This window comes from Mesoplodon bidens (assembly GCF_964165515.1).
Source record: "Mesoplodon bidens genome assembly, chromosome: 17".
Taxonomy (NCBI): domain Eukaryota; kingdom Metazoa; phylum Chordata; class Mammalia; order Artiodactyla; family Ziphiidae; genus Mesoplodon; species Mesoplodon bidens.
Genome location: NC_138174.1, coordinates 49,187,059 through 49,199,975, shown reverse-complemented (window position 1 = coordinate 49,199,975; position 12,917 = coordinate 49,187,059). Strand labels below are relative to the sequence as shown.

General features: G+C 41.0%; 1 protein-coding gene across 3 annotated transcripts in view; it reads right to left on the bottom strand.

Annotated features, from left to right (window-relative positions):
- Positions 1-2,299: 2,299 nt before the first annotated feature.
- The window catches only part of LOC308604970 (uncharacterized protein), a 199,749-nt gene continuing 189,131 nt past the window's right edge, over positions 2,300-12,917 (bottom strand). For all 3 annotated transcript variants that reach the window (XM_081214604.1, XM_081214605.1, XM_081214606.1), the window contains one exon: positions 2,300-2,742. In XM_081214604.1, coding sequence (XP_081070730.1) covers positions 2,529-2,742 — 214 coding nt within the window. In that variant the 3' untranslated portion in view covers positions 2,300-2,528. The remainder of the gene's footprint in view (positions 2,743-12,917) is intronic.

Genomic DNA, 12,917 nt, shown 5'->3' with positions numbered 1-12,917 from the left:
TAACAAGAGAAATGTAAGTGGTTTCTCCAAGTCAACCAGTCATGGTGACTCCAAGTCTTTTCTCATGCCCAGCCCTCTGCAAATCATTGTGTGTCAGTGACATCTGGACCTTTCTGCACAATGCCCAGGCTGGGACACTGTCTTACTGGACCCTAACTGAATCCATCTGGTCAACAGAAATGGGTCAACCAATGTCCATGAGCTTGGAATATGATTTTTGTGTTGCTGCTTTGAGCTTGGTTTGAAATAAATGATTCATGAGTTGAAAAAATTAATATGCAAGTTAAACAGGGGTATTCTTTGACCTTGGGCTGAGAGCAGTAGTTTGTGAACATTTTAGCAGTTTTAGCGGAGGAAGAGTGAGAGAAAGGAAATAACTCTGGTGCCAGCTTGCTGAACCTTTCTCTGATTCAAACAAGGGAAACCATCTATTGTGCTGTGCTCTTAGCCCATTGTCAGTGTTCAGAAAACTCAAGCATCTGAGCTCTGTGCAATGCTGAGGGCGAGCAAACCCTCAGAGCTAATATGTATTAAGTAATTGTATTCAATGAATTCTCATTGAATGCCTTTTATGTTCTAGACTCTGCATGTTATCATTCTTGCTGAGGAAACTATGGTAAGAAAAAGAACCATCTTTCCTGCCCTCATGGAGTTGGAGTCCAGCGTGAGAAACAGACATACACAAAATAACCATACAGATGTATAACTTCACTAGGAGTTGATTCATACAATTTGGTGCCTATCAGAGGAAGCTATAATCCTATGTTCAGATCCAAAGAAGACTCTACAATTCTCCAGAGAGAATTCAAATTTATTTTTTAAATCTTAAATTCTGAGTATACAAACACAAATGAAGAAAAAGAGAAAGGCAGAGTGACACAAAGGTCATTCTATTAGGTGGACTTTTTTTTTTTTTTTGGCGCTATGTGGGCCTCTCACTGTTGTGGCCTCTCCCGTTGCGGAGCACAGGCTCCGGACGCGCAGGCTCAGCGGCCATGGCTCATGGGCCCAGCTGCTCTGCGGCATGTGGGATCTTCCCGGACCGGGGCACGAACCCGTGTCCCCTGCATCAGCATGCAGACTCTCAACCACTGCGCCACCAGGGAAGCCCATAGGTGGATTGGTTTTTAAAGCACATGTACAAAAGATAAAAAGAGAAGTCTGTACCTAAGAACAAGTACGCAGGAGTATCAGGATACTCTGAACTCTGAGGAATGTTAAAACCCAGAATGAATTAAGACTTGAAAAGAATGGCAGAGAACCAAAAAGGTTTTATTTTCACTGTATTTTAGGCAAGAGGAATAAAAAAGGTATAGCTGCAGTGTTTGGAATAGAAGGCCTAATGATATCAGATGCTAAAGAGAAGACAAAACAATTCTACTTTTCTCTGCCTAAGAGAAAAATCTTCAGACTGGAAATGATAAACCAAATAAAACAGAGTGGAGAACAGTTAAATGGCAAGACTATCTAGGTATTTTATATGAATTTATACCAATGGGCCACTTATCTTTCAAACTTTACTGACAATATTAAAGTAACTGTGTCACGTATAAAAATATGAGCAAGTGCTATCCCCATCTGAAAAAGATAAAAGAAAATTTCAGGAAAAATAACTCATTTTAACAACAGGCAAAAGTCTGGAATAGGTTTTCAGTGATCAACCAGACAGACAGTGCGTACTAAAAAAAAGAGTAAATTGGTAATTAAGGGTATTAATACTGGTTTAGAAGGAACAGGTTATGTCAAAACAACCACATTGTTTTTCTTTTTCCACATAGTTATGACACTGGTAAATCAGAGAAAGAGATTAGCAATCTGGTGGGCAGGGCTATGTCTCAGCCTGGCTGTGGCCCGTGGGTCCAGGGACAGATGCCGGGCCTGCTGGTGGCTGGCTTTGGGGCCCGGGAGGTCCGGGCTGGTGCAGACCCAGTGGTGAGTGAGGTTGTGTCCCTACGTGGCTACCTGCTTGGTCTGAGGAGGTCCCTGGACTGGTGCCAACCAGCTGGTGGGCAGGGAAGCCCCCCAGCCCTAATAGGCTAGAGGGAGGACTCCCAAAATGTCATTTGCCAGCACTAGTGCCCTCATGGTTACACAAGCTCTCCAAAGTGGCTGCCATCAGCATTGATGTTCCCATGGTGAGTCCCAGTTGCCTCCTTCCTTTCCAGGAGGGTCTCCAAGATCAGCAAATGGGTCTGACCCAGGCTCCTTTCAAATCACTGCCTCTGTGCCATGTCTCAGAGCCTTGGAGATTTTGTGTGTACCCTTTAAAAGTGGAATCTCTATTCCCTACAGCCCTGAGTTCTCGTGTATGCAAGCCCTGCTGGCCTTCAAAGCAGATGTTCTGGGCTTTCCTTCCTGGTGCAGAATCTGGATTAGGGAGCTCAATGTGGAGCTTGGACCCCTTGTTTTTGGGGGGAGAACCTCTGCAATTGTGATTATCCTTCCATCTGTGGGTCACTTATTGAGGGTGTGGGTCTTAGCTATACTGCATCCCCGCCCCTCCTACCCATCTTGTTGTGGTTTCTTCTTTATACCTTTAGTTGTGGATAAGCTTTTCTGTTAGTCTTCAGGTTGTTCTCATAGCTGGTTGCTCTGTAAATAGTTGTAGCTTTTGTATACCCACTGGAGGAGGTGAGCGCTGGGTCTCCCTGCTCCATCATTGGCCACTGGATTTGGTTGACTCTCTTGTTCAAGTTTACAGAGCTGGTCAGGAGAAGCAGGGGTCGGAACCAGGACTTCTGTCTGGAATAAATGCATGAATGGTAGAAACTTTCCCTCTCTCTCAATATCACCTTGGAGAGAGACTGAATAATAAAATGTGATTACTATAGGAGTGTACCTTTCTTTTTTTTTTATAAACAATTTCAGCTAGAACAAGCCATATGATAATGAAATATGTCCAGAGTCTGGATTTTGTCTGAGACAAACAGACACCTTCAACAGTTAAGCTCAGTATTTTATAACAATACTTTATTTCCAAGGTTTAAGTGTTCTAAATAAATCTTTTAAGGCATTCAGTCTTTTCCACAGAATGCTGCCCTCAAATATTTAGTTCTTGTTTGTTTCTTTCTTTTCTCTCTGAGGGTTTTCTAGGCTTTTGTCAATTCTGAAATTCAGGTTTAACTTTGCTGATGCTGGCCTGGTGTTATTTTTCTTTCCAATTTGCAAGTGGCAGCTGTGTAATGGTGAGTGTGCCTGCTGACATGCTCCGTGCCTCCTTTACAGCTCTTGTTAGCACGCCAAAAACTATCCATCATTCATACAGAATGATCCCATTACTATACTCTGCCCCCTCTACACACACTTAAAATTAATTGCATGAGTTATTTTAAGATAACCGCAATCATGGACTTGGCATTTATCAAAGTCTTAAGATAAATCTTTTAAGATCTAAATGACATAATCCTTATTACTGTAAGACTTATCGAGGATCCAGTAAAAATATATGACAACATGCTGTATTCACTGTTTAGATCATTAGAACAGGTTTCCAATTATTCTTTTAAATATATTTTTTATTTGATGATTGAAGAAAGATTTTACATTTAGTATTTAACCATCACCTAATGACACTTCCCACTGTAGTAGAGAGGCTAAGACTATAGCCTTTTGTACTCAGGAGATCAGATCTTTGCCCTGCTCAATTAAAAACTGTAGGTCAAGCTTCCTCTTTTTTCCAGGTCTCTATTTTCACCTAACATAGGAGCATTTGGAGAGTGTGTATGAGATAATAAAGCCAAAGGACCCAGTGCCTGCAGTGCTCCAGGTCTATTTTTTCAACTCATTTTTCCATGTCTATATATCTCTCCCACACCCATGGCATTAGTATCATTTGAGTTCTGTTGATCCTAGAATTTATCTCTCTTGCCTGAGTTCACGATTCACCTATCAACCCCCTACTTGAGATCTCTATTCTGGTTTTGAAGGGACATCTCAAATTAATATCAAAACTGAACTTATTTCAAACCTCCACTTACCGCTGTGAATCCCCCTCCCCCCCAACCTGCTCTCTAACTTACATCTTCATCTCTGCAAATAACATCATTCACCACTGCTTAGGATCCACCCCTACAAATTATCCATTATTCCTCTTTTCCCTTCTGCCCCTCATTTAATTCCCTAGTATGGCCTACGGGCACTGCCTCTAATATATCCCTCATTCTGACCACTTCCTATTTTTCTGTTGTCTTCCACAGCTGCAACATCCACATAATCATTCTCCCCATCCCCGCACAGGAGAAAACAGAAGAAACCTGCAATGTCATTAAGCCGAAGCACAGAGAACAGTCAGCTCATTGTTGTGGCTTAGGCCAGTGAGTCTCAATGTGAGAAATGCTATATTTAAAGGTCTGGACCTAGGTATCACCATCTCCTGGTCACTGATAAGAAATGCAAATTCCAACCCCAGAACTACTGAGAGACTCTGAGGATAGGGACCAGCAGTCTGAGTTCTAATAAACCTTGCAGGTAATTCAGATGCAGGGTCCAGTCTGAGAACAGCCAGCTTAGGCTTAGCTCAGCACAGTAGACGGGTCCCACTACCATCGCAGAACAATGCCACAGACGACGTGACCATCCCAGAGCCAGTGCAGTCTCAGTGCAATAGAAGGTGCAATACAGGGAAGGCCCTGCCACAGAGCACCTGCCCAGCCCTCTGTCCTATGTGGTATAGCCTCAGAGCTAGCACCCAGGCCACAGGGACAGAGACCACAGAAAGGGGCAGTGCCCTGTCTGGGGACACAGTGAGCATCAGCTTCTCACTCTGTGTCATTAACAATTCCAAGGGAAAAGGAAACTGGCAGGTGGGGAGACAGTCATGTGTAGAAACAGTAATGACATGCAATTCTCAGTTCTTGGCACTGAAGAAAATAGTTGGCAGGGTTGACAGCTGCCTCAGGAACAATTCTTTTTTTTTTTTTTTTGCAGTACGCGGGCCTCTCACTGTTGTGGCCTCTCCCGTTGCGGAGCACAGGCTCCGGACGCACAGGCTCAGCGGCCATGGCTCACGGGCCCAGCCGCTCCGCGGCATGTGGGATCTTCCCGGACCGGGGCATGAACTCGTGTCCCCTGCATCGGCAGGCAGACTCTCAACCACCACGCCACCAGGGAAGCCCAGAAATAATTCTTGAACCCCACAGGAACCCCACTGGAGACAAAATTATGTTGGGGAAGTCAAGAGTTTCACCAATTACACTAGTTGAGTTTGAAAGAGCAAAAAGTTATTTACCTAAGGAAATGGCTTTCAGTGTTTCCCAAGTGCCCCATATATTCTAGGTCAAGCATCCGCAACCCTCTTCCCATTACTCCTTGACTATTTCCCTTTCCTCTCCATTCTCCCCTTTGCTTCATTGCTCTTTGTCCGTCTCTCCGCCATCCTTCTCTCTGGATGTTATGAAGTCAAAGACCATGCAAAGAAAATAAACACTTGGTATTATATGATTCTGTTTCATGTTGCTAGGAGATGGTCCCCAAACCTCCTTTCCTTGAAGGGTCTCAGGTGGTCTTACAACAGCATGACAAGCAGATACCAGTGTTGCTTATAAACTTGATCTGTCATCAAGGTGAGATTTTTTTGTCTAGGCCAACAAAACAATTTATTGAAGGTTCTACCACATCCTCAGCTGTTTTCTTGGATAGAGAGGGAACACCAAGAGTTGAAAGGGAAAGTTATCCTTGATATTAAAGAGATGGGGGTGACCTCATGGTATCCCTGAAATCGCACGGTTCATTTCCTGTACATTTAATGGGAGAATGTTTAATCTTTTCCTCCTTCCTTCCTTTCCTTTTCTTTTCTTTTTACTTTTCTTTCCTTGTCTTCCTTCCTTCCTTCCTTCCTTCCTTCTCTTCCTCTGGTAAGGACATTTCCAGTTGATTTTTTCAATGTGCCTTTTATCCTCAGACTTATTGCACAGTCTATTGCAATTGTCCAGAAGCAGCCTGAAGGTGCTCTAAAGGTGCCTCCATTTGACCTCACACATAATGTGGTTATCCCCTGATTCTATCACTCCCCCACTAGACTCTTTCAGGAAAAGGACCAAGGCTTGTTTGTCTTTGAATCTGTAGCCCAATTCCTGGAAAAGAGTAAATGGTCAATAAAATTTTGAACTTAACTAAACTTAGAGGCAGTTGTTTATAAATTCCAAAAGTAACTGATTGCTCAGAGGCAGGCTATTTGACTTTGTCCCCATTTTGTACCTTCTTCTCTAGACTGGCTGACATCCACCCTACTCAACAAATATCATGCTCATTCTCACTTCCTGACTTTCCCATATTTTTATGCCTATGGAAGAGATTGTGCAAAGCATTTTATAATTAATTTGATAGTCAAATTTATGCAAAGAAGAAAAACTTTACATATGTACTTAAATTTAAGGTAATCTATACAATCTTTTTACCATTTGAATTTCTTACAACAAAATCAGTAAGATCATGGTAAAGAGATAAATTTTCACATTGATTATATTTTATTAAAATTAAGCCCCTATTGCAAAAATAATATGGTGTATTATTTATCTGTTTTTTGCATTGTGAATTACTCAAAACTTTGCAGATTAACACAATAAGCATTTGTTATTTCACACATGTTATTTCTGAGAGTAAGGGAGGGGCTTAGATGAGTGTTTCTGGCTCAGGGTCTCACATGAAGTTTCAGTCAAGATGGTGGCCAAGACTGCAGTCACCTGAAGGTTTGACTGATGCTGAAGGATTTACTTCCCCAGAGTTCTCCCTTACTGTGGCTGGAGGCCTCACTCTTTGCTGGCTATTGGCAGGAGGCCTAAGTTTCCAATCAGGTATATCTCTCCACAGGACTGCTTGAGTGTCCTCATGACATGGCAACTGACTTTCCTCAGAGTAAGTGAACCAAGAGAGACAGACAAAATGACAAAGGAAAAGCCACGATGCTTTTTATGATCTGGTCTTGAAAACCACACTGTCACTTTTGCCACATTTTATTCAATAGATGTGAGTCACCAAGTACAGCCCACTCAAGGTAGGATAATTAGGTTCCACCTATTGAAAGGAGGAGTATCTAAGAATTCACATATTTTAAATTGGTTTACAACTTTACCTGAACAAACAGCTCTTTTAAAAGAAACATTCTAACAAATACAGTTTCTTATAAGAATTGTTTACAGTCTCAAAGTCACAAGTCATCAGATGGCAGAAAGAGTACAACACACATTTTTGAATAATATACTTGCTGTACTTGGTGATCAGTCTTAGCCAGAAACCTAACTCTATTATGACAAGATTCAAAGTAGTATCGATTTAGCTTAAATGTATGGTAACTGGTATGTAAACAAGTGAAAGGGCAAGAAAAAAGTTGATGAGTATCTTACACAGTGCATTTGAGTGATAGAAATGAGTGTCTGAAGCAGTGAGCTGAGAGAAAGAGGATTGATGAGCAGAAGTGAAATCAGGGAATTAGAAGTGAGTCAGATGATACAATCTTGCCAGTTAGGGAAGGACATTAGATTTTACTTTGCATGTAGTAGAAAGCTATTGAAAAGTTTGGGGCAGAGGAACAACCGAATCTACGGTATTTTTTAAAAGATTGCTCTGGATGCTATGTAGAAAGTTGACTGTAGTGGTGTAAATGCTGAAGCAGGCAGACAGGTTAGGAGACGATTGCAAAAGTCAGGCTTGGAGCAGAGTGCTAGTGTAGTAGGTGCTGGTGTAGCTAGCCTACATCTGGCAACATTTTGAAAGTAGAGCCAACAGAATTTGTTGATGGATTGGATGTGACTTATGGGAGAAAAAGAGGATGTTTTTGACATAGAGACTGGAAGATTGGTGATACCATTTCCTGACATGGGAAAAACTATGGGCAAATCAGGTTTGAATAGAAAAGGCAAGGGTTTGTTAAGAATGTGTTAGATTTGAGGTGCATAACAGAAATGTGATCAGTCAGGATAAGCTAGGTTAAGATGCAGAACGAACAATCCCCAAATATCATTGGGTTAAAAAATATAGATTTATTTCTTAATCTTGCTTCAAGTCCAGCAAGGGTCAACAGCAGTGCTGCCTACTTCAGTCACTCAGAGAGCCAATCTAATGGAAGATTTTCTAGACACATACTTCCCCTGATAGAGAGCATGAGAGCAAAGGGAATATGGCTACTGTGCTCTGGCTCTTTAAGGCTTCTCTTATAAATGACCTAAAACACTGCCTGCTCACTTTCACTGGGGAAAAAATGCAGATGGCTAGCTACAAGAGGAGGAAGTTTCAGAGAAATGCAGTTCTACCATGTAGCAAAAGTGATTATTTATGAATAACCCTAACAACCTCCACAATATCTAAGTGGAAATGCTGAGTAAGCTAATGGATACTTGAGTTGGGAATCAAGGAGAGAGGTTAGGCTGGTAATACATATATTTGTGATTGGTCAGCATGTGGATGGTATTTAAACCTATGGGACTAGGCGACACCACCAAAGCAGTGAGACACTAGGATTGAGACACCAGGATTGAGACACCTCAATATCTAGAAGTAGGAAGAGGAAGTTGGGTGAGGCGTGAGGTGGGAAAAAAAAAACAAGAACGAGTGTTCAGTTGTAAATGAAGAAAACTTTCTAGATTTGTTTGAAAGAGAAGACAGAACATTTTGTCTGGTAGTGTTTATTTTCTTCCTGCAGTAAGAAACAAAGTTACCAGCTCAGAATTAGAAGGAGGGGAATGTGGTGAAGATTAAAGGGGGGAGAAAAGGTATGCCCTATTGATCTAGAAGAGTGGGAGAGTGCATATCATGGGGAAATAGAGGAGAATTTTTAGGTAACACTGGGATCTACTTGAAGTCAGTCAGAATAGTCGATTTAAAGATCTGTCAGAATAGTTGTGTGATTTCTTTTCTCACCACAGTTACCTGCTCAGGTGCAGGTGCAGATTAGATGAGAGACCATATTTAACTGGGTGGCGTTTGCCAGTCCACAGGGGAGAAGGAGTTGGGATATATATGAGGTGTGATTGCCTGACTGCGGGACTTCAACTAGATAAGCAGGGAACCGAAAATATCAGAGGGATGAGGAGTAGTGAAAAGTCACGTGGGATCAATAGTTTGTAGAAAAGTCCTAAGGGCTTTGAGAAATCATAGGAGGTGGGGCTGTAAAGAAATAAAGCTAAAAGGATGAGAGGCATTTGTTAAAGCTTGGTAAGCTTTAGGCTGATCATGGGAGCAGATGTCTCAGAATGGAGGACAAGATTTTGGAGGAAAAAGTCAAGGATCTGGAGGCCAGTGTATTGGAGGAATCATTAGTTTGGATGTCAAAATCCCAAAATTAAATTTTGATAGTGAGGATGTCAATGTTGGGAGAGAGGGGAATATTGACAAAAGCACTAACAGTTCAGTGGGTCTCCTCCTTAGTCACACAGAGGGTGGTGTCTGGACCAGTGGAGAGTTGTTCTTTTTTAAAGGAGAATGGTAACATAGAGTGAAAGCAAGGACAGAGTATTCATCGTAACACTCGTGTTGATGAGGCACCTGTGAGACCTCCAGATGGAGATGTCTAGTAGGAAGTTGGATAAACAATACTGGAGTTCAGAAGAGATAATTACAATGGAGTCATATATTTGAAGATTCACAGCATAGAGACAGTTGTTGCAGTTAGGAGAATAAACAAGGTCAACATGGAAAAATATACAGACCTGGAGAGAAAAGAACCAAGGGAAGAATGCTGAAAGACAAGAACATTTAAATGATAATCAAAGGAAGAGAAAAAACTAGGAAAAATGAAGTAGAAGAAGTATCGGAAGAGTTTGATTTCAAAATCTGGCTCTTTACTCAATGATACAAAACTAAAAGGCTAAGGTGAATGTGAGAGGAAGTCTTAAAAATGTAAGTGAAAAGAAACTTGTTTTAAGTACTTAGGAGTGGGCTTCCCTGGTGGTGCAGTGGTTAAGAATCTGCCTGCCAATGCAGGGGACACGGGTTCGAGCCCTGGGCCGGGAAGATCCCACATGCCATGGAGCAACTAAGCCCGTGCATCACAACTACTGAGCCTGCGCTCTAGAGCCCGTGAGCCACAACTACTGAGCCCATGAGCCACAACTACTGAAGCCTGTGTGTCTAGAGCCCGGGCTCCACAACAAGAGAAGCCACCGCAGTGAGAAGCCCACACATCGCAACAAAGAGTAGCCCCTGCTCGCCGCAACTAGAGAAAGCTCGTGCACAGCAACAAAGACCCAACACAGCCAATAAATAAGTAAAATAAAATAAATAATTTTTTTAAAAAAGCTTTTTAAGTACTTAGGAGTAACTAATATATATATGGATAATTAGAAGAAGTCACCATCTCCATTTTTTCCTAACCTTTCCTTAGCAAAAGTTAAATTATCATTCTATGTTAAATGTGAGATGAGGCTGGACTCGCTGCATTGTTTTAGCTGTGGCTTGTTCCACTAAGGGACCAGGTGGATTTCTGGATCATCTAGAAATGCTGAGCTGAACTCTGTCAGACCATATCACTTTAGCAAACAGTGATGCCACGATCTGTATCAGAGGATTTCTCTTCAGTGTGTTACCTTAAGAATCTTGCAAAAGGATTCTGAAATGTCAGCATTATTGTTTACATATGATAGAGTGCCATAGGAATTCATTCTTTGCTGTATTTCTTAGTTCACAAAGAAAAGTAATTTAACATGCCATAACGTATTTTGAGCTATGGATTAAAACCTGATAAGATTCAGTTTCAGGTTATGCATACTGATCTTTGGATATGGAATATTCTGGGGAAGCTCTGAAGATAATGAAGGTTAATAGGCAAAGCCAGCCTGTTTGGGGCCTGTAAGCACCATCTCTCTCAGTTTAATAGTTTATTTTAAATTCTCACATATTTCATGTTTACAAAAACTGTTCTCTTGGAACTCCTATTAAAAGGTACTATTAGGATATATAAACAAATATGGTTTTAATTTGCAGTCAACCCTAAAGTATCTGGAAAGATCCTGTGAATTCTCCAGCAAGTCCCTAGACAACCAAATTAGCTCAAGTTAGGACAATAAACATACTAAATTTACCCTTAAACCTAAAGTAAATTTAAACAAAACATAGCCTGCAAATTCGTTATGTCATTACCATTGATAAAAAGTGTACCATAGGATAACATTCTTAATGCAAGATTAATAGCAAACATTAAAGTGTTAATATTAGTCAACAGATACACACGTAACAACAATTTAAGAAGTTAGTGGCATTTATAATCAATACATATGATATGTTTTAAAGTAGTACAATAACTGATTCACTTTGTTATAAAGCAGAAACTAATAAAATAAAATAAAATAAAGTAGTACAGCCCATGGAAAATATTTCTACTTTCAACTCATGGAAAACAGTATTTTGAAGTTTCAGAAAAAAACCGTTTGACTCACTGTCTTTGACATATAGAAACTGAACAACGTTTTTTAAATCACTGCTTTATTTACTCAAGAGAATTAGTTGACCCTGAATTTTGCTCCATTTCTGAGTAGCTTCTCAACATCTAAGCATTTTCCTGACAATTGCACTGATTTTTCCAGACAAAATTTCTTGGAGTCTGCAGAGTTTCATCTGCACAGTCATAAGCACACAATTCAGATTCCCTTTTTACTGAATTTTGATGAAAAACAAAACATTTTTCTGTGGAGACTTGAACGAAGCTGTCTCTACAATACAGTTTTACTAAAAACAGTCTGTATTCTAGAGAACAATTTTATGCTTGATTAACATATACAGCTGTCTGATTAGGCTGGTTTCTGAAAGTCAGGCTCATGGATGGTAAGATATGGCAAGTGAGACATTTTCAGAGGGTACTGCACACTTAAAGGGGATAGAAGGAGGGTAGACAAGAAGCAGGAAACCCTAAATGTTGGATGAATATCATGACATGAAAGTGATTTTACACACACATTTTCTTCAGCAGCTCCAGGAATGCCCTGTTACTTATAGGATGGAGTTCTAATTACTGCCCATTAACTTGAAGATCCTTATCCTGACCTATCACTGGTTTAGTGGTGCTTGTTTGGTCATATCCTCTATTCCATCATAATTCATCCTCCTTGTCCGTCAAGTAGCTAACAGAGCCTGAGAGTTGCATTTCTCACTTTGCAATGTATATATCTGCTTTTATGTCTCTATCACCCTGACCAGACCCAAGATCCCCTATAGAAGAAAGTCTTCCTCATTGTGTAGCCCCGGTGCCTGAGGGTTTACATTGAGAAAACCTCCATGAAGGCCTGTATAATAAGAGAATGTACTGATACAAACACGGTTGTATCTGTGTGTCTGAGTGTGTGAGAAAGAGAGAGGGGGTATATACACATATACACATGCATACACTTACATATACACATATGCACCCATTACATAACAATCCATACAAATATATTTATAACAGGATATTAAAGTACAGAACTTCCTGACTCAGTTTTAGCTGAAACCTGAAGACAATAGCTGGCAACAACCTCCTAAACCACCTTAATAGGACATTCATAAACAGTAATCAAAAGTTCTAATTTTCTGATCATGGTCCCTTACAGTCACATTAAGGCTATTTAAGAACGAAAGCAGAAGAGCAGAGAAAGATGGAAAGGAAGGAGAGTTTTACTTTGGAGAGACTTGTAAGGGTTTTGCATCACAGCCCACGGGGAGGGGAAGGAGGACTTTTTGCTCAAGGAAATCACTTGGAGAAGGGGCTATGTGGTCCCTGGATTTTGAGGACACAGTGGAGGGATGTCTGACTCACGGGCGAAATGTTGGCTGAAGACATATGTGGCACCAAAGCAGAGGACTCTGTTGGGGAATAACTGCGTCTCCACAATGGCAGGTCCAAGGTGTGTGTTGACCAGATGTGCAACCTGCAGGAGGAATGTCAGCTCAGGATTGTTTTAAATAATACTCTCCAGGAGGGATTCCTGTACAGGGCAAGGAGACCTCATAAAAAA